At 41.2% G+C, this 18311-nt stretch overlaps 1 protein-coding gene across 1 annotated transcript; it reads left to right on the top strand.

Moving 5' to 3' along the window:
- The first annotated feature begins 1667 nt into the window (after positions 1–1667).
- Positions 1668–17599, top strand: s1pr2 (sphingosine-1-phosphate receptor 2). Its single transcript, XM_079253240.1, has 2 exons — positions 1668–2239; positions 14445–17599. Exon 2 carries the CDS (start codon positions 14571–14573, stop codon positions 15684–15686), a length of 1116 nt encoding a protein of 371 aa, XP_079109366.1. The 5' UTR covers positions 1668–2239; positions 14445–14570; the 3' UTR covers positions 15687–17599.
- Positions 17600–18311: the final 712 nt, after the last annotated feature.

Genomic DNA, 18311 nt, shown 5'->3' with positions numbered 1-18311 from the left:
AACACACACAGAAAAAAACGTGCAAATAGAGACTGTCCCAACTGCCACTGCTGTTTACAGCCTTTGTGATAATATAAGAAAATTTGTTTTGGGGTGTTCAGATTTTTTTTTTTTTTAAATGTGTTTTTATGGAACAATCTCCTCCCAGAGATGCCAAAGACTTTTATTTTAAGGTGTGTGGGGCACACATCCTCCAGCAAAATGAAGTAATCTTCCTCAGGAGTGTAGGGTTGGGTACGGGAGGTTGCTAATAACAGCTGCCAGATGTGCAAAGTCCCCTGAGCCCATGCACATTCTCACAGACAATGGAATGCTTGTGAGGACCCCCAACAGGAAGTGAGGTCAGGGCTCTTGACCCCTCCCCAAAAGTCTCAGTGAGAGACACAGCAGTGGGGCAGTTTTAGTGGCACAAACTCCTGGAAGTGTCTCATAATAAACCTGCCGGCAGAGCGCAGCTAGTCCATAAAGTCTCCCTGCTACATTTCCATTAGCTCAGACAACCTGGTAGCACTTTACCTGAGAACACAGAGTAAGAACAAAGGGATTGTAAGATTTACTGTTACACCGGTAAAACTTACTCTCACGTTGGAGATTGCAGGTTAACAGATTTTTTTTACAAAAGTGCTGAAAACTTGATTCCTTGAGCAGTCGTTCTCTTTCTTTGGACCGAATACTTTCAACATAGCTGCTGCGGGGGTGGTTGAGATGAGTGCGGTGAGAGTGGATTGCACAATCTTTTCTCCTCCTTGAACAGCCTATGCAGCATAACTCAAAGCTGTTGAAACATTTTGGTAGAATCCAGATGCACAAAAAACTTGTCTGGAAACTCGGTCTGCTGTGGTTTCTTCACTGCTAATGTTGAGCAGTGTGTGACATTCAAGCAATTTCCTATCAAATATATTTATATGCCGTATAATATATGCCATTCAACCATGTTTGATTTGATGATTTAAAACAAAAACGCTATCACAAGAGTCTAAAGGGCTCCATTGAGATACCACCTGCTTCCTGCAAGCCATGGTTTTCATTTTCCGCTTCTATTAATACCCTGAAATATTTCCTATTTAGTTTAGAAATCTTAAAGCTATAGCCAGGATCTCTTGTAAGAACAGATTTCTGTAGCACAGAAGCCAGGCAGCTTTAGACGTTTTGCAAGCAACATACTAAGTGGTACGATAACATTATGATGCTTCTTTTCACAGACACATGACATCATACTCACTTGGGATGACTTTGGCTTTTAAGATAATGACTGAAGACATTATTACCTACTCTAGGGTAACACAGAAGCTTTCTGACTGGGGCCAACACCTGCTCTGCTGAGACACAGTGTTGATGACTAACAAGCCCAGACTTAACTTCACTTTACCTTCCTTATTACACCTCTACACCCACATAAGAACTAAATATGAAGATTGCAGCTCACCCCAAACACACACAATAGAAAAAAAAGAAAAAAAAAGAAAAAGATTAATGGCAAATTTGTGTTTACCTTTTCCTTCTTTTTTTCTTCTTTTTTTTTTAAGACAAGTATACATTCTTACATTTAGATCACTTTCAAGCTCATTGCTCTCCGGGGAAAATGAGCTACCATGAGTTTAAATGTGTAAATCGTGGCTCATGCGGCTGGGATCTGCTCAGAGAAAAGGAAGTGAGGAGGTGGAACATCTGGACTTCATTTTGCGTGCTGCAGGCTGGTGAAAACGTCCCGAAATAGGCTTATACTGTATTTTCTGTATTAATTATTGTCCACAAATCTGCAGTTATTATCTTCCGATAGTGAAACGCGCGACTCTTTATGGGCATATGACGTTTCCATACAGCCCACGCCGTGCACTCGTGCGTATTTGTGTATAGCGTGGTCCATTGTGTGCGCGTCTCACTGACGCTTCACAGCGCTCGCGAAGCTTAAGAGCAAAAGGACAATCAAGAACTGCTACGGCAAGGAAAGAGAAAGTACAATCGGTGGGTTTTTTTACGGTTTCGTACCATCACTTCTCTTTCTCAAAGAAGGAATTGTTGCACTTGCGGATGAACTTTGGGTGATTTTTTTTAAGCGCTCGTGGTAGTAATATGGATTAACCACAGACTAGACACGACGTCTAGTCCTTCAAAGTTTTGATTGTCATCGTTTTCCTCAAGAAAAAAAAAACACTTTTTTTTTCCAAGAAACACCAGCGAACACATTTTAATGTCCACCTGATCATCTTCTGGCTGATCTCTACTTATCTCTCATGGGGTAAGCGATGTTATCTTCTTTAAAAAAAAAATTAGTGTCAGACAGCATGTCGTGTCTGAAATCAACAAAAGGATTTACATTTCTTTCTATTTAATCACATATTCCCTTCACTTTCTAGAGGGAATAACTTTTAAACGGGTTTATCACCAAACTCCACGAGGTTTCTCTTCTTGCATTTTGGTCCATCGAGTTAATAATCAACTGAAAGTCGTTAATGACGTAAAAAAAAAAAAAAAACCCAAACGCATCATTGACTCAGAAACACTCATGACAGTATTATTACCCACATTAAGGAACGCCACCTCTGCACTTTTCCTTGCCAAAAAACATCTTTGCAGTCAATATTTTGGTCCCATGTGACAGCTGCATTTGTGCAACGTTCTGCGTTTTAATGGATAACACCGTCTGATGTTAAATATTAACACAAGAGGCTACAGCTGTCCATCATACATGGGGGCAGTGATATAGTCATCATGTGTAGACAGTAAGCTGTAGCTGTTGTGGTAGGGGGACCGGGGGGGTTGCGCGCACAGCAGGCGCGCCGGGCACGTACACATTCACAGCTCCTGGGAAGCCGTTGCATAGCCTGCTGTGCCCACCACCCCCTCTTTCTGACCCCTCCGATGTTGTTGAGGCTTGTTCATCCGTCACTCTAAAGAAGGCATTGTATTGAAAAGGATGTATTAATAAGACAAAAGCTCCCATTATCCCCGTGTACAGGAGTTAATCTCATGGGTTTGGAACTGAGCTGCTCAGAGAAAGCCAGCACACCGAGTTTTAGAAAGCAGCATCCCTCACAAAGACGAGACGAATATATATTTACACACATTTATGTGATTTAAAAATGCTGTTGTGTGACACACAAGAAGATTGTATTGATAAACAGAACACGCTTAATTCTTTCCAAATGCACAAATCCTGCAGGATGCGTAGGTGTCGGCAATCCAGTAGGCATCATGGGAGAATCCTCAAGTCACAGTGTGATTAGATGATAAGGCAGAGGAACTGATGTTTATTGCCCTGATAAAAGCCCCCATCCGTCATCCCCTATCCTGTGCTTGGTCTGGTTTAGTCTGCTCAGTAGTAGGCCGTCTCAAACAGTAAATTATTGTGAGGATATCTATGTTCTCAAGTATTGGTAGAATATTTGGCAGTAGGAAAACCAAATGCAAACATTGATGGATGCTGCAAAGTCTATCAAATAAAAACTATAGCTACTACAATATCATCAAAAGTGGAAGGTGAGGAGGAAGCTGGTCAGTAGTGTTAGGATACGACTATCAAGTGTTGAAGCGCCTGTCAACAGTTTCATTGAAGTAGTGTTGTGCAAGGGCAGCTCAGTTTGTTTTGGGCATGCATGACCACCAACACACCCAGGCGCTTCCCCTGGTGCGACCTGCTGCAGCCACCTATCCATCACCAGTGTTTTGTCTGTGTGGCCACATGGCTCACTGGATCTGAACACCCAGCACCCCACCAGGCCTGACTACTGCCAGCCTTCTTCGCTCTACCATCACCCACCTTCCTCAGGCTTGGCAGGAGCAACCACAGGGTGTTGTGAACAGCTTTAATATCGTTGCCAAATACTTCACAGCTTCAGGCGCAGGCAGCCTATCACAAATATAGAGTACACATAGTCTTGGTTTTACCCATTTGCAGAGAGGAGCTTTGACATCTTGATGTTGGCGTGTGGGGATATCGACTCAGACGAGCTGCACACCTCATGAGTTTTGGATCTGTGTGTTGCTGACCCAGCTCGCTGTGCTCAGTGGCCCTATTTTCCTCCAGAAGCAGACTGTTGTAATCGGACCCTTCTCAATAGGGACTATCAGGAAGTTGCATGAGAAGTGAAGACAAATAGATGAGCTGGATAAATAAATAGATGTATAAGTGCACGGATGGATAAATAAATTAATGGTAATTGAGCTGTGGGAACTGGATTTGTGGGACTTTTTTTCTTTTTTCTTTTAATGGAAAAGGTCACAAGGGGGTTGAAGGCGGGATGGGGTGGTGTCCATCCCTGAAGGATGCTCACGTTTCAGCTCAGGCCTGGGAGTGGTCGGTTGATAGGAAGCAGCAAGGAGGCCTTTCCCTAGGGAGGCCAAGTTCACTTTTGTTGTCTGTTCTCACCATTTTATTAAGCCAGCTCAGATCAGCTCTGAAATGCACTGAGCTGTAAGATCAGAGAAGCAGCGTGCCAGAGGCGCCCTGCTTCTACCTGGCTTAATGAAACTTGTCAAAGCTTGATGTGCACATGCATACAGAATGGAAGCAATGGACAATAACATGACATAAAGCATTTCCTTCAGGATTTTGGGTTCGTTTTGTGATATTAACAATGGTTTTCTACAGTATTCTGTTCTGCAAACCAGGAGCTCAAGCCAGCGCTCTGGATTTCAGAAAAACACTTTTGCTTGGGCGTGGCAACTGGAACAAAATAGACTCCTTCTGTTCACAAGTTGCTCAAGTGCAAGTCACAACAGACAGCTGACAGTAGCTGTTTGAGTAAAAGCTGAGAGCTAGGAGTGCCTCTGATCAGAGCTATAAAGTGAGGTTTTTACCCATGTAATAAACACAAGTTAGAAAAAGGATGTTCTTGGGCTTTGTTGGCAGGTAGAGCAGTAGATATGCACACTTACTTGCCTTATCTATCTTTCTTTTTCAAAACAAACTTTCTAGAACGCAAGAGCTCCGCTCTGATTATGACATAAACATTTATGTAAATGCATGTTTTGTGGAGAAAGAAAAGCCTTTGGTTATTTTCGCAAGGTGTTTTATCCTGTGACAGAGCCTATCAGCTTAAAAGTCTTCTGTTACATTCCTTTTCCACTTGAAGGACTTGAACAAACCATGAGACCCCCCATGACCAGGCAGGCACTGATGCTTGTAGCAGCATGCCAGGATTTCCTAATGATGTGAGGATAAATCTGTTCTTCTTTACTCACATTTCAAGCTTAGACGTGTCTAGTCCCAGAAGGTTGCCAGTTGGAAGTAATGCAGAAAATGGTTTGAGTGGACTGTCATTTTTGCAGATGTTACTTTACAGACGAGAACATAATGTGTTTTTTGGAGACAAGGACGCGTAGATGAAACAGCATTTTTGGTTACTGCTGTGGCTTTGGATTAGATCTGCAGCACTTTACAGCCTCTGCTTAGTTTGTACTTTGATTTATAACCTGGAAGGGAACAACCTCACACTGTCTACTCTGGCAGCAGGCGTAATCAGTGTGGTCATGTTGAGGTTTCCTGATTTCTGGCCATTCTCTGAGCTTGCTCTTGAGCAGTCCTGGAGCAGGTACACATGAAGATGCATCCCTCCCATTACCTTTCCTTTTTTTGTGTTCTCTTTGTTATCCAATTAGCTAGTTTTGTGCAGCTTGAATAATCAGCAGGATTACTTTGACACCCCACATCCTAGAAGTAACCTGAAGACAATTCTCTTGGATTCTGAATTGCCTCATGCAATTCAGTCAGACCCTGCTGAAGTCATTTCTCTAGCTGGAACTGAAACTTTACTTTGTTTGTCTTCCTCATGAGCTCTTCTAGTCATCAGAGTTTCCTAATGTCTGACAGACTTTAAAAATAAGTCCAAAGGTCTGACTATGGCATGTTTTCATAGAAATTAAGAAGGTTAATCCAGTAAAGAACTCCGTTAAAATCCAAGCTTAGACATGATGGACTCAACTAACAGCCGCACACAAGCCAGGTCATGATAGAGGCCAGACAGCTCTGTTAGAACTGACAGAGTGAGTGGAAGTGGATGCTGTTTGCATAACTAACAAACTGCTCAAACATGTCAATTTTAGATGAGCCATGTCATACGATAAAGTCAAAGTCAAGTACTTGCCCTGTATTCCTTAAAAAGCTGCACAGCAGCCACATCACATTTTGGCCTGTCAACTGTGCTTGCTAGATATTTCTCTGCAGGCCACAACCCGCAACTTCAAATGATGATCAATGCAAATGCATAACAACTAAATATTTATATTTAACCTTTTGTTTTCTTGTGTTATGTTTCCAGGAAATGAGACTAACAGGGCATCTCTCTAAAACTGGGTATGGTCACACTTGGTGTTTTGCAGTGCAGTCACTGGTGTTCAACTGTCTATTGAAAATGTACTGGCTTTAAAGTAGAATATTCCTTTTACATTTTATAACGTGCTAAGGTTGTGAAAAAATATATTTAGCACTGTGAAACCACAAATTTTTTAAACTTCATAAAATACTGGGGCTGCAACTGCAGACTGTGTGGACACAACAATGTTCTCTCTCCTGGCAACCGTGTTTTTCTCCAAAAACAGAACTGTGTTTAATAGATCTAGGTTAGCCAGAGCAGTCTCAACTTGTTTTCCTATAATGAACCATGAAGAGGGGAGACTCCATCAAGTCATCGTCCACTGTTGCGTCACGCATGTTCAGGATGGGGGATTGAATCGAAGTCAAGATTCAATGCAATGAAGCGGCGCTGTACAAGTAAAGCTGAATTGAACTAAATTGAATCTTTGGACACGAGACAAAAGCAATCATGTTGGTTTGTGTGTTTGCCTGTGTTATCATTTTTTCATTGCTTCAGCCAAGACAGAGGTCATGCATTTAACAACATTGGTTTGTCTGTCTGCTAGCAGCATAACTCAAAAAATTATTGACATATTTTGATTATATTTTCAGTAAATTTTAGATAGGAAATAAGGGAAAAGTAATTACATTTAGGGGGTGGTCTGGATCACTGGGGGTTTGTTTTAAAGGATTCTTTACGATTGCGAGATAGAGATAATTTTGCCATTAGAGAGTTTAACTTAAAAATAATCCCCACATTGAGTGGCATAATATGACTATAGCTTGATGGAGATCTGCTCTCTCTGACTGCTGTCTAGTCATCTGTGTAAAAATTCACTTTGTCGCCAGTGGATTCTCTTCCTCTGTGTTTTTGATCTTCATACTTCCCTAAGACCGTTCAGTGCACAGTTAATTACAGCAAAGTCAACTGCACAAGCATGAATATTAGTCACAGCAACCTTGAGCACACTTAAAATACACTTCCTTCAATATGTTTTGCCAATTTTTTTTTCACTCTCATAGGCTTACCACATAACAAATAATCACATGTTGTCTCACAGCATCTTGATTTCCCAACCAAGCAAGAGAACATGAGAAGGGGTGGAGTTCAGAGTCTAGCAATAGAGCAGAATAGGAGCAGAGAACCAGAACAAAAGATACCCAAAGAGGGTTGAAACTATTCATTAAGAGAGAATTCACTCTAATGACAAGAACATGGGAGGATGTGACAGGGACAGAACCACTGAAATTTGAATCAAGCACAATTTAGCCATCAGGCATAAAGTCAGGTTTTTAAATGTAGAACAGTCATTGTTGTGCTAATATTTATTTCGGCTTGTGGAGAAAAGCAACCCAGTTAGAAAAAAACAAAAAAAACAACCACTTTGCAACGTGCATGTGTTCACAGCACACATATGCACAATGCGGATGATTGTGGCTCGCGGTTAGTGTTACCTTCTTTTTCACACGTAAACCCAGCAAAGTGACAGCCGAGCATTTTAAGTGAGGTTTAACCTTTTGTCCTGCCGTCTTAAAAACTCAGCAATGCATGAATTTGTTGTGGTAGCACTCTTATGAAATTATAATTATTTACACCTACATTAAAATATAGATTTACTGCTGTTTGAGTGGTGGTTTTGTGCTGCAGAGCTCTGGAGTTCCGTAAAGCTTTCTTGGAAAGCTGATTGCACAGTATGTGCTGTAATGAAGTCTTTAATAGGGGGCTATAAGAACATGTCTCCTCCAGATGTGTGCTAAATAAATCCGTCTTGATGTGCATTTAATCACCTCTCTGTGGTTCTTTCTTTTGATCTTTGTGGTGAAGTTTAAAATATACGGCGAGGAGGGGGTGTTAAGAGTGAGGATGATGTTTCTCTGCACATCAGGCATCAGTACTAAAGGAAAATATGCAAAACACAGTGATATAAAACCATGAATAATTTGGAAACAAGACTTAAGTTGATAGTAGTCTCGGGGTGAACGTATTATAGTAATTGCCTCTCAGGCGGCACCTTTGGAGATCCCCCACCCCCATTTGGGTGTAGTGGACAGAAGAGGGGGTGGGATTGGGAAAAAAGGGGTTATGATTCCTGAGGCTGTTTGGTGCCCTTCTTTTTGCAGCTCTTTGTTTCCACCTCCTCTCACTGCCGCTGTAAGAACACCCCTGCACATGAACAGCTGCAATGAATAAAGCAATCCAAACTTGCAGAGATGACGTGACTGTGGAGGAACAGAGAATAACAAAGGTCACCCTGAAACATGGAGTGGAAAAGATGTTTTTTTGTTCCAGACAGAGCTGTGTTGACAGACTGGAACTCTCAGAAGAGACTGTGCCCAAACTGTCAAACTGTTTGATGAGCGAAAGGGTAATCCCTAATTATACGACGAAACCCTGTGTATTAGGGACACCCACTTCCCTCATGTCTTGCAGATTATATGCAGCCGAAGTGAAGGCTGAGTGTGCAAAATGGCAGACAAAGACAGAGGAAGGTTTGCTTTTAGAGTTAAAATTAAACCTTGAACATGGTGTGAAAATGTTGAGAGGAACCATTTAATATGTCTCGCTAAAAGGAAGTTCTTTGTTCTGTGTGTTTATCTAAAACCATGATGCAGGTACAACGCTGACACTAAGTTGAAATGACTTGTGTATTTAAAAAAATCAAGTGTGATTTATGTCTGCAATTACATATTTGCTCATCACAGTTTTTTGTTTTTTTGTTTTTTTTTGTTTGGATGTCTTCTGCTAAGTTAGCCATAGTTCCTCTCTGAACTAGAAAATGAGACAGCTTTTTTCCTGTCAGTTCTTCATTGATTGTGCAAGTTTTTAGATGACACTTCTCCTAAAGCTTACTTTTTGTTTCATCTGATCGTGTGATCTTGCTGTTGCTTCTTAAATGCAACATGCAGCCAAGGAAATCATGCTAGAATGTGGCAGCTTTAGTCTTTTTAGAAAAACTGAGAAGCGACTGTAGATATGTAGCCTAAAAAGATAAGAACGAGCAAAAAAGAGCAAACACTTTAGAATCTTCTAAAAGTAACCTTGAGAGCTGGGAATCCATAGTACTAGGTTGAGGTCAGGTGAAATAATTTCTTCTTTTGGGTAAAATAACTTTTACTTAGCACTACAGAGGGAAGTTGAGGTTGGTTGTATTTTGATCTCAAACTGATGTTGATAGTTACTTTCATACCAGTCGCACTTCTTTATCGTCTCCGCATTTGTCATTGGTTTTTATCAGGAGGCTTGTCCACAGTGTGGCATGTTATACTGATAACCATGATGGCTGGAGATAAGCTCTTGCGGTCATGATAAAGTAAAAACTGTTTGTTGATTTTGAAGATGAGACCTTGTTAACTGTGTGTGACCATCTACAATGCCATGGTCATTTGAGGCACCAGGATACATTCAGTCATGCCACAGCACCAGCGTATGTCTGTCATTCCTGTTACAGCATTACTGAAAACATGAGTTGTTTTTTTTTCCTAGAAATTGCCAGTGGACAATCAATAGTGTTGCTGTGATTATGTAAATCGGTATGCCACACACAGGCCCGGGGCTCAGTGATGCATGGAAAAGCAGAGAGATGCTGCAACCACCTGCCAGACACGATCTCTATGCTTTCTGGTTGTTTTGCGTGACCACATGGAGTAAATAAGAAAAGGCAGAAAAGCCTCGTCCTGAGTGGCTCATGTTTATACTGACGTGATGTTTTTTAGAAGAACACTGAACTTTCACTGTAAAAGGGAAATATGTAAAACCATACAGACAGACACCTGCCTGAGTTTTCTTACTTCCTTTGAAAAGTTGTGGGAGTTGTGGTGAAACTTTGTACGAGCTCTTGACTTTATTTAGTGTCTGATATGTGAAGATTTGAGGTGGGAAACTTTCTGACTACTGTGCTATTTTTTTTTTTGTTGTTGTTTTTTTGTTTTTTGCAACCAGAGCAGTTGTCTCTTTGCAATGTGCTGACATGTCCTCCATCATCCATCATCTATTGTAGGTATTCGTGTCATTCAAAGGACACTGCACATCTAAGAAAGATGACAGATGTAGAATGATCTTTCTCACAGTTATAAAGAGCAGTCACAGGTAAGATAAATATTCATATTAATGGCTGAGAAACTAAACAGGAAAGAGCAAATCACAGCAGGGGAATATTTCTGTCTATTCACGACGGGCTCTTTAATTGGTGTTTATGAAACAAAAGATAGATTAAGTCTCCTTTATAAAAGAAAAATCAGATCTTATGGAGGGCGGAAGCCATTTATTTTTCTTCAAGTAAAAAAAAAAAAGAAAAAAAAAAGTGCTCGTCAACCGTAATTAACGCCTCCATGTTGGACTGTTCACAAAGAAGACTTTCTTTTGTGATCTCAAGCCGCTGCCTTTTCGGTGCCACTGGAATAAAAACAGAGAGACTGGAAAGGTGTTATCTATTGCCACAACAGGGGCTTGGGAGCCAGGAGGATGAAGGGCAGATGAAGAAAGATGTTCTACACAATGTTCCAGACCACAACTGCTGTGAAGCAAAAGCTTAGTGACTCCTCTGAGCAAATCAACAGTTAAATCTTTTGCACACAAACAAGATAAGCTGCAAATGTGAACCGTTTAAACTTCTGCTAAGTTGCTGCTCATGTGTGAAACGTTGCTGGAGGTGGTGAGCGATAATGCACATGTGGATGAAAATGTGACTTTGCTCAGTCCATTAAAGATCAGCAGATCTCCCCCCCTCAGTGAAAGCGGAGCTGGGTTTAAGTAGAGTGCGACAGGTTGCGAGTTTAATAGGGGCAGAGTTGCGTCGCTTTTTGGTGAGCAGACGCTTTGCTAATTGGGTCTTATCAGGTGGGGTTTTCTGGGAAAACACCTGAGGCTTTTGTGCAGCCGTCAGTCCCATTATGCAGAAGGGAGGACTTGTCTCTCGGTAGGGTTGGCTGAATCCAAGAGTCGGCTTTCAACAGCAAACGTCACACCTTCTTTCTTTTCTGATCATACTTTGCATGTTGCAAAAATCTGAGCCAAAATGATGCAGCAGCTGAGGTTCTATGTGTGTTAAGATCACTATATATTTTTTGTGGGTGTGAAAAAGCAGGCGGAGCTGTAAAAGTCATACAAAAAAACCCAAATAAAACATAAGCACCATATGTATATGAGAACGTGCACCACAAGAGCATGTTGCATTGTTTCTCAGGTGATTAGAAACACACAGCTCTGGTGATGGGTATTTCTTGAAACGTTGTGATAGGATATCCTGTCTCGGTTGTCTCTTTCTTCGTTGGCTTCCTTTGTCATTTGTCTTCATTCTCCTGTCCACGCATGCTACCTTCAACCTGTTAACAGGTTTGATCTTTGCTGCAAAACCTAGAAGTTTCGATCATAATGCATAAGGTATCATGGAAACGGATTTTTTTTTTTGTCTGTATTGCAGTTTTCATAAAAAAGCTGACTAAAACCTTTTGATACATGTATTTACTGCTGTATCACGTAATGCTAGAGCTGCTATGGAATAATTAGGAAATGCTACATGCATTGTGCTCACTATGGGTAATATTTTGTGTCATTTTGTGCACTTTTAGCTTGTCCCATTAAAATATACAGTAACTCTAAATGTTAAAAAAAAAAAAAACCTAAAGATTTTTTACTGCTTTATTGTAGTTTCTTTCTGCTATTTCTTTTCTATTGTTTTGTGAGGGAAACAAGCCAGTGGTTGCCACAACACCTTTGACAATGTGCTGTTGTACTATGGAAGTGTGACATAGGTGTCTGGGTCATATACAGGGCGCATCTTTGACAAAGTGAGAAAGAGGCGGGGGGACGTTACATTGCAGCAAATATGCAGTGTAATTGACCAATCACCGTGGATACATCTGAATGGCACACAGTAGGTAGACGGGCTGAGCCGCTACGAGACGGAGTTGTTGGCAAACCAGCTTGTCAGGTTTCCTACAAAGAGTAAAATCTCCTGATGACAGATGCCAGACTCCTTGGTGACATGAGGACCTTGAGCTGTCTGCACAACAGATGGAAAGAGCGTTGTCCTGCAAAAAACCTGACAGAGTCGAGAGAAAAATCAGGATGAAGCGAAGGTTTCTTTTAGCAGATGGAATACTGTAGAGATACTTAGGTGGACTGTTCCGCAAATAAAATGATTATGCTTCGATAATGTAGCCTAATGCTATTACCCGGGCGCAGCTGGCGCATGTGCTGAGGCTCAAACATCTTATTTGTGTCTATTAATGGGGCTAAAAAGCCTGGAGAGAAGACTAGACATCCTGAGGCTGCAGTTCGATAAGGGAGGGATCAACCGTAAATACGTTTCTGCTATGATACAGCTGCAGCAGCCAAATGGAAGTGTGCTGACCCATTATTTAGACCAAAAGCCAAAGCTGTCTACACTGAAGAAGACTATTGTTCATTGTTCCTGCTAAGGAAACAGTGTGCTGGTTCTTACTGGCAGCCAGTTGCTGCTGTGGACCTGCCCGTATGCAGGGAAATGCTTTGCTACAAATGCTGCCTATCTGTCATGATTAACCGTGTGCTTGAAGCCAGATTGCTCTGCATGCGCAAAAGTCTGTGGTGAGTTTATGTACGTGTGTGCTTGTAGCAGTGATATCTCAGATTCCAGCCTTTGTGTCGAGATACCATTCCACATGCATGCTCTCAGCCTGTCTTTGTGTCATTCCTTCTCTATCTTTTAGCCTCTCAGGTTCTGACTCAATTCCCAGCAGAACACAGAGGAGGTCCAGGCCTGGTTTCCACTCATTTTTTTTCGCCAACATTTGTTTCAGTTGTCCAGGCCAGCATTGACAAGCTATAGAAGCATCAGTGTCGAATTACCTTGGGAGCTGTCCTGCAGAGAGATCTTGTTACTTTTGACAGGTTTAAGACACCAACTCCACCTCTAATTAGATTTCCAGAGCCTTCAACTTTCCATTGTGCTCAGTCTTGAAGCTGCAGTCCATTTTATGTGTTCATTTGTGAAGAAGTTGTGCCTTGGAAGGAGTCATTTGAAACCAGGTTAGCAGCTGGCAATGTTTAGTTGTTGTGTAGTTTAATAGTTGAGTAAAAAAAAAAAAAAAAGCTGAAAGTGAAGCATTGAATTAATACTTGTTCCCACTGTAGTTGAGAATAATCAAAAATACCACTGGTGCAAACATTTTGTGTTTGAACAAGTCAAATATATAATGTGCCGTTACAGCACACCACAATCAGGTCTTAACAGGCTTTTTCTCTAAAACTTAGGGAAGCCACCCCCCCCCTTCTTCCTCTCAGGTATCTGTTTGATTTGCTGTTAGCTTTTCTCATATGGCAGGTGGTGGGTGGTTGAGCAGGTCAGGGCGAAGAGGTCTGGCTGAACGACTGGCTATGCTAAAGTTTCAAGAAGTAGCTCATTGGAGTGGAATGGTTCGCTCCGCACAACAATGCAGTGTGTTGACAGCCGAGTGCTCGGACAGGGTTAGTGGAATGTCCCCTTCAGACTGCGAGTGCAGCCCTTTATCAGCACCAGAGAGCCACACACTGCCGCTTATACGTTACGTGTGGATTGCCGCTAACGCTGCTGCACAATTCTCTCATCCAATCAAGTGAATATTATTTGCATGTTATTATTACACTGAGCAAGTTCAAACATTCAGTGGAAGTGTTCTTTATGACAAAATGCAAATGCTTATGAGTCGCTGGAGAGTTTCTATTCATTACTTTCTGAAGGCCAGTACTGTAGAGAGGGTTTTCTGTTTGGGATGTAACGGATAGACACACTGAGATCAATATGGGCGCTGTGTGGCATTTCATTTGTGTTGTACAATTGTTGATCTTATCATTTAAATGCAGATCCCTTGTTTTGAATATGTTTATCTTTTGCTACACCATTCTTTTATTTCTGATACTCTATTCCATTGGTGCGCCTTTTCTATTTGATTTTGTTCTCAGTCTTTTGACAATCATTTATTTAGAAAAAAAAAAGAGGAAATGAGTTTATTTTCCACTTTTCAAACGAAAGAAACGGTTGTTTCCTGTTACCTTGTTTTGCATGAGGCTTTGTGTCTGGTTAACACATTCCTCAGTGAAATATGTGTTTGGCTTGTTGCAGTTTATTTAATTTATGAAACATTTCCTTTGCCAGTAACTGAGACATTCTCCTTTTCTTTCTGTCCACAGGTGACCCACATACCACTCCTAAGACGTGACTGTTGGACATGCAGTCCCCTTCCCAGAGCTTTTCCTGTCCTTCGCATAAGGGAAATAATTAATGGCACACACACTCTGGATAACTCATCAGTGTGAATGAATCTTTGTGATAAAGCCACCGTGCTCTGCCCCCCTGTCACCATGAAGAGCAAATATTCTGAGTACTACAACTTCAGTCTGATCAAGTTCTATTATGCCTGTGCCAAAAATATGACCCCAGAGGAAATAAATAATCGCACTAAGAATAAAGAACATCTGACTACTCCCAACATTGTCATTGTGGTCCTCTGCACCATCATCATCCTGGAGAATCTTTTGGTCCTTATTGCTGTCTTCCGCAACAAGAAGTTTCACTCCGCCATGTTTTTCTTCATTGGAAACCTGGCATTCTCTGACTTGCTGGCAGGCTCTGCCTACATAGCCAACATATTCCTATCAGGGTCACATACCTTTAAACTGGCACCTGTGCAGTGGTTCATCAGGGAAGGCACTGCATTCATTGCTCTGGCTGCTTCAGTCTTCAGCCTGTTGGCAATAGCTATTGAGCGCTATATTGCCATCACCAAGGTGAAGGTGTACGGCTCTACCAAAACATGTCGTATGTTTCTCCTGATAGGAGCATGTTGGGTCACCTCCATCCTTCTTGGAGGACTTCCCATCATAGGCTGGAACTGCATTCACGACCTCCCTGACTGCTCAGCCGTACTGCCACTCTACTCTAAGAAATACATCCTTTTTGTTGTCACCATTTTCAGCCTCATTTTGCTCTCTATTGTCATCCTCTATGTGAGGATCTATTTGATTGTACGCTCAAGCCACCAAGAAGCAACCAACTCACAAGCATATTCCCTTTTGAAAACAGTCACAATAGTGCTGGGGGTCTTCATCATGTGTTGGTTTCCAGCTTTTACCATCCTCCTCTTAGATTCATCCTGCAATATACGACTCTGCACCATCCTCTCAAAAGCAGACATCTTTTTTAGCATTGCTACTCTGAACTCGGCTCTTAACCCTTTGATATACACACTGCGGAGCAAGGACATGAGAAGGGAGTTCCTGCGTGTGTTATGCTGTTGGGGGGTGCTGCAAAGTGGACGGCCCTCTGAGCGTTGTCTGGTTCCTCTGAAGAGCTCCAGCTCTCTGGAACACTGCACCAACAAACATGAGCACCAGACCATACCCATCATGCAAGACTGTACCACCTGTGTCTGAAATGGTGCTATCACATCAGAGGTTGTTTCTGTGTGTGTGTGACTATGTTTATATGTGTGTGTGTATGAGAGAAAGCTTGTATGTGTATGTCATTGAATGGAAGGGCTGTGATGAGAAACAGATTTCACAAGGGAAGCAAGTGCGCTCTGGAACTGAGATGTCTGTTGAGACTGGTTTCTGTTGAAACAGTTTTGACAATGCAATGCATCAAAATTGTGTGACTTCACAAACAGCATTCCGTTGATCACTCGCAGAGCATTTGTGACAAGACAATTTTAGCAGGGAAACAATTTAGAGGTGAGAAACTTTCAGACATGTAAAAAAAAACTTTGAATGGGTACTTTCATTGATGAATGAGGAGCAAGGCATTTTCATGTATATGCAAACATGTTTTTGTTTTACCTTTCTAAATATGTAAATCCCAATTAAAAGCCAAAAAAATGGAAACAAACCATGCATAATATCTTGTTTAGAGTTAATAGTTTGGGGCCTTTGAACAACTGTGTCAATGCAAAGATTGCAAAATTGCACTTTGTAGATTACTATAGAGATTATTCTGTCTATGGTTTAATCACATCACTCTCCTATCCACTAACATATTTATACACAAGGCCTAATGATTAATGTGTCATTCTTATCAAGCCAGCCAGAGTGAACAGCTCCTGAGAGCATCCTCTGCACAGAGGTCAAACTATTAAGTCGTCCCTCAAAAAAACAAGTGTCATATAATTCCTGTATAACTTTGCATAACCAATTTGATAAACTTCAATAGGTACGTAATCTGCTGACATGTAATGCATGAAACTCTAACACATTTGTAAACGCTCATGTGTATGATTATATATTCCAACTCCAGCTTATGTCACTAACTCTCCCGCCCATCCTCACAATCTTTCCCTTTTGCTTTTATTATTATCTTTTGTATCTTAACAATTTCCAACGAGGAAGGCCAAAAGAGAAAGCACATTTTCTAAAGTGAGTTGGCACTGATGGACTTTACTCAGTGACAGTTTTCCAGCAGCTTTGACTAAAAGGACTAATGTCCTGACACATGTTGTAGCAACGTAGCAGCAATGTGCCGAATTCTGTTTGTGCCTTCCTCTTGGAGAAAAAAAAAGGCTGAATGTACGTATGAAGTGTTTTGGAGCACTGTGCTCTATTATTGACAGTATTATTGATCATTATTTTGAATTACCAAGTCATTGACGAGCAGCGAGTGGAATGAACAGGGTAGGTCACTCACTGTGAAGTCTTATTGCGCCAAGAATGAAAATGAGTTGTGAACAATCTGGTTTATTTTGCTAGCCATTTGCTTAGTGCAACTAAAGATGGAAACTTGTGTCATCTTTCCAAAGACCCCACATTTTAGTCTACAAAATAGGATAAAAATACAGATCCAAGTATAGAGGAGGGATCTGCCTTATTGAGAGGTCAGCCGCATCTTCATTTTCTGATGTCCTACAAAACAGAACTTCCGTCAGTCATAGGAAGTCCTGTTTTTATTGTTTGGTTCCTGTTGTTCAGGGTCACACTAACCTTCTTCCTGGAGACAAACATATTTCAACTTCTTTCTGTAAAACTTTTATCACACTTAGGACGCCAATTAGAAATGGTGAAAAGCACTTTGGCAGCTTCAGTGATATTTGCTTTCCCCCATTTTTGTTCAGGTGGAGAGGTGTTTTGATCTGTGTACCTACGACTTCATTATATGTCTGACTTTAACATTTTCTAATGCTAAAAATATGAATAAATATGTATTTGTAAGTATGTAACATTGTATAGTATGTATGACTTCATGTTGTGTGAAATGTCTCGTGTGCAATAGCTTTGTGTGTCCTATAGCACGCTGCCTGTGTCAAATTGGTACAATCTTAAACACTAATGTAGGTACATAAACGTTTTGTTAATTGCATTCCAGTTTTGTAAAATAAATAAAATATTGAAACAAATATATGTACCTAAGTTGTTTTTTTTTTTTTTTCTTGTGCTGTGAACAAATTGAACTGCAATCGTAGCTCCTCTGCATGTCCAGAGATGTCATGTTATTATGCCTATATCTGCAAAGTATTCAAAATGCAGCATTAAATCCAAACATGCTCTGACAAGGTCACGGAAAAGATAGCTTCAACATGAAAACGTGAAATTGTGCATGCAAATAGTGCCTGGGCACTCATCATGGCTCTCTTGCCTAATAAAAATGATTCACTTGCTTAAAGGCTAAAACAAGATAGGGCAATGGTGGGAAGCTGGGCCAAGGAGAGGGAGGCTGAAAACGGGGTGTGGTAAAGAAAGCTGTCCTATTTGTTAGATAGTTTGTCTGAGAGAAGCATTGCAGAAGTCCCCTGGAGGGGTTTTTGGTGAGGGGGAGACTTGGGGTGAGGGGAGAGGCTGACTTATAGTGGCCTTGAGAGAGTTGGGTCTGTTTCCTGTCAGATGTCCAGAATTCCTGGGTGGGAACACTGACTGAATCAGTCCCAGGAGCCTGGGCTACTTGGAAATCAGCCAAGTCTTTCTATCGACCCACAGGGTATTACACTAACCTCTAAAAGCTATTAGTGAAGCTGTATGCAATAAATAATTATCACCTATGGTGTGAAGTAGGACTGTGAAGAATTTAATAAATAA

Source organism: Telmatherina bonti (genome assembly GCF_933228915.1).
Source record: "Telmatherina bonti genome assembly, chromosome: 14".
Lineage (NCBI taxonomy): Eukaryota > Metazoa > Chordata > Actinopteri > Atheriniformes > Telmatherinidae > Telmatherina > Telmatherina bonti.
This window is presented reverse-complemented; position numbering and strand designations above follow the sequence as displayed.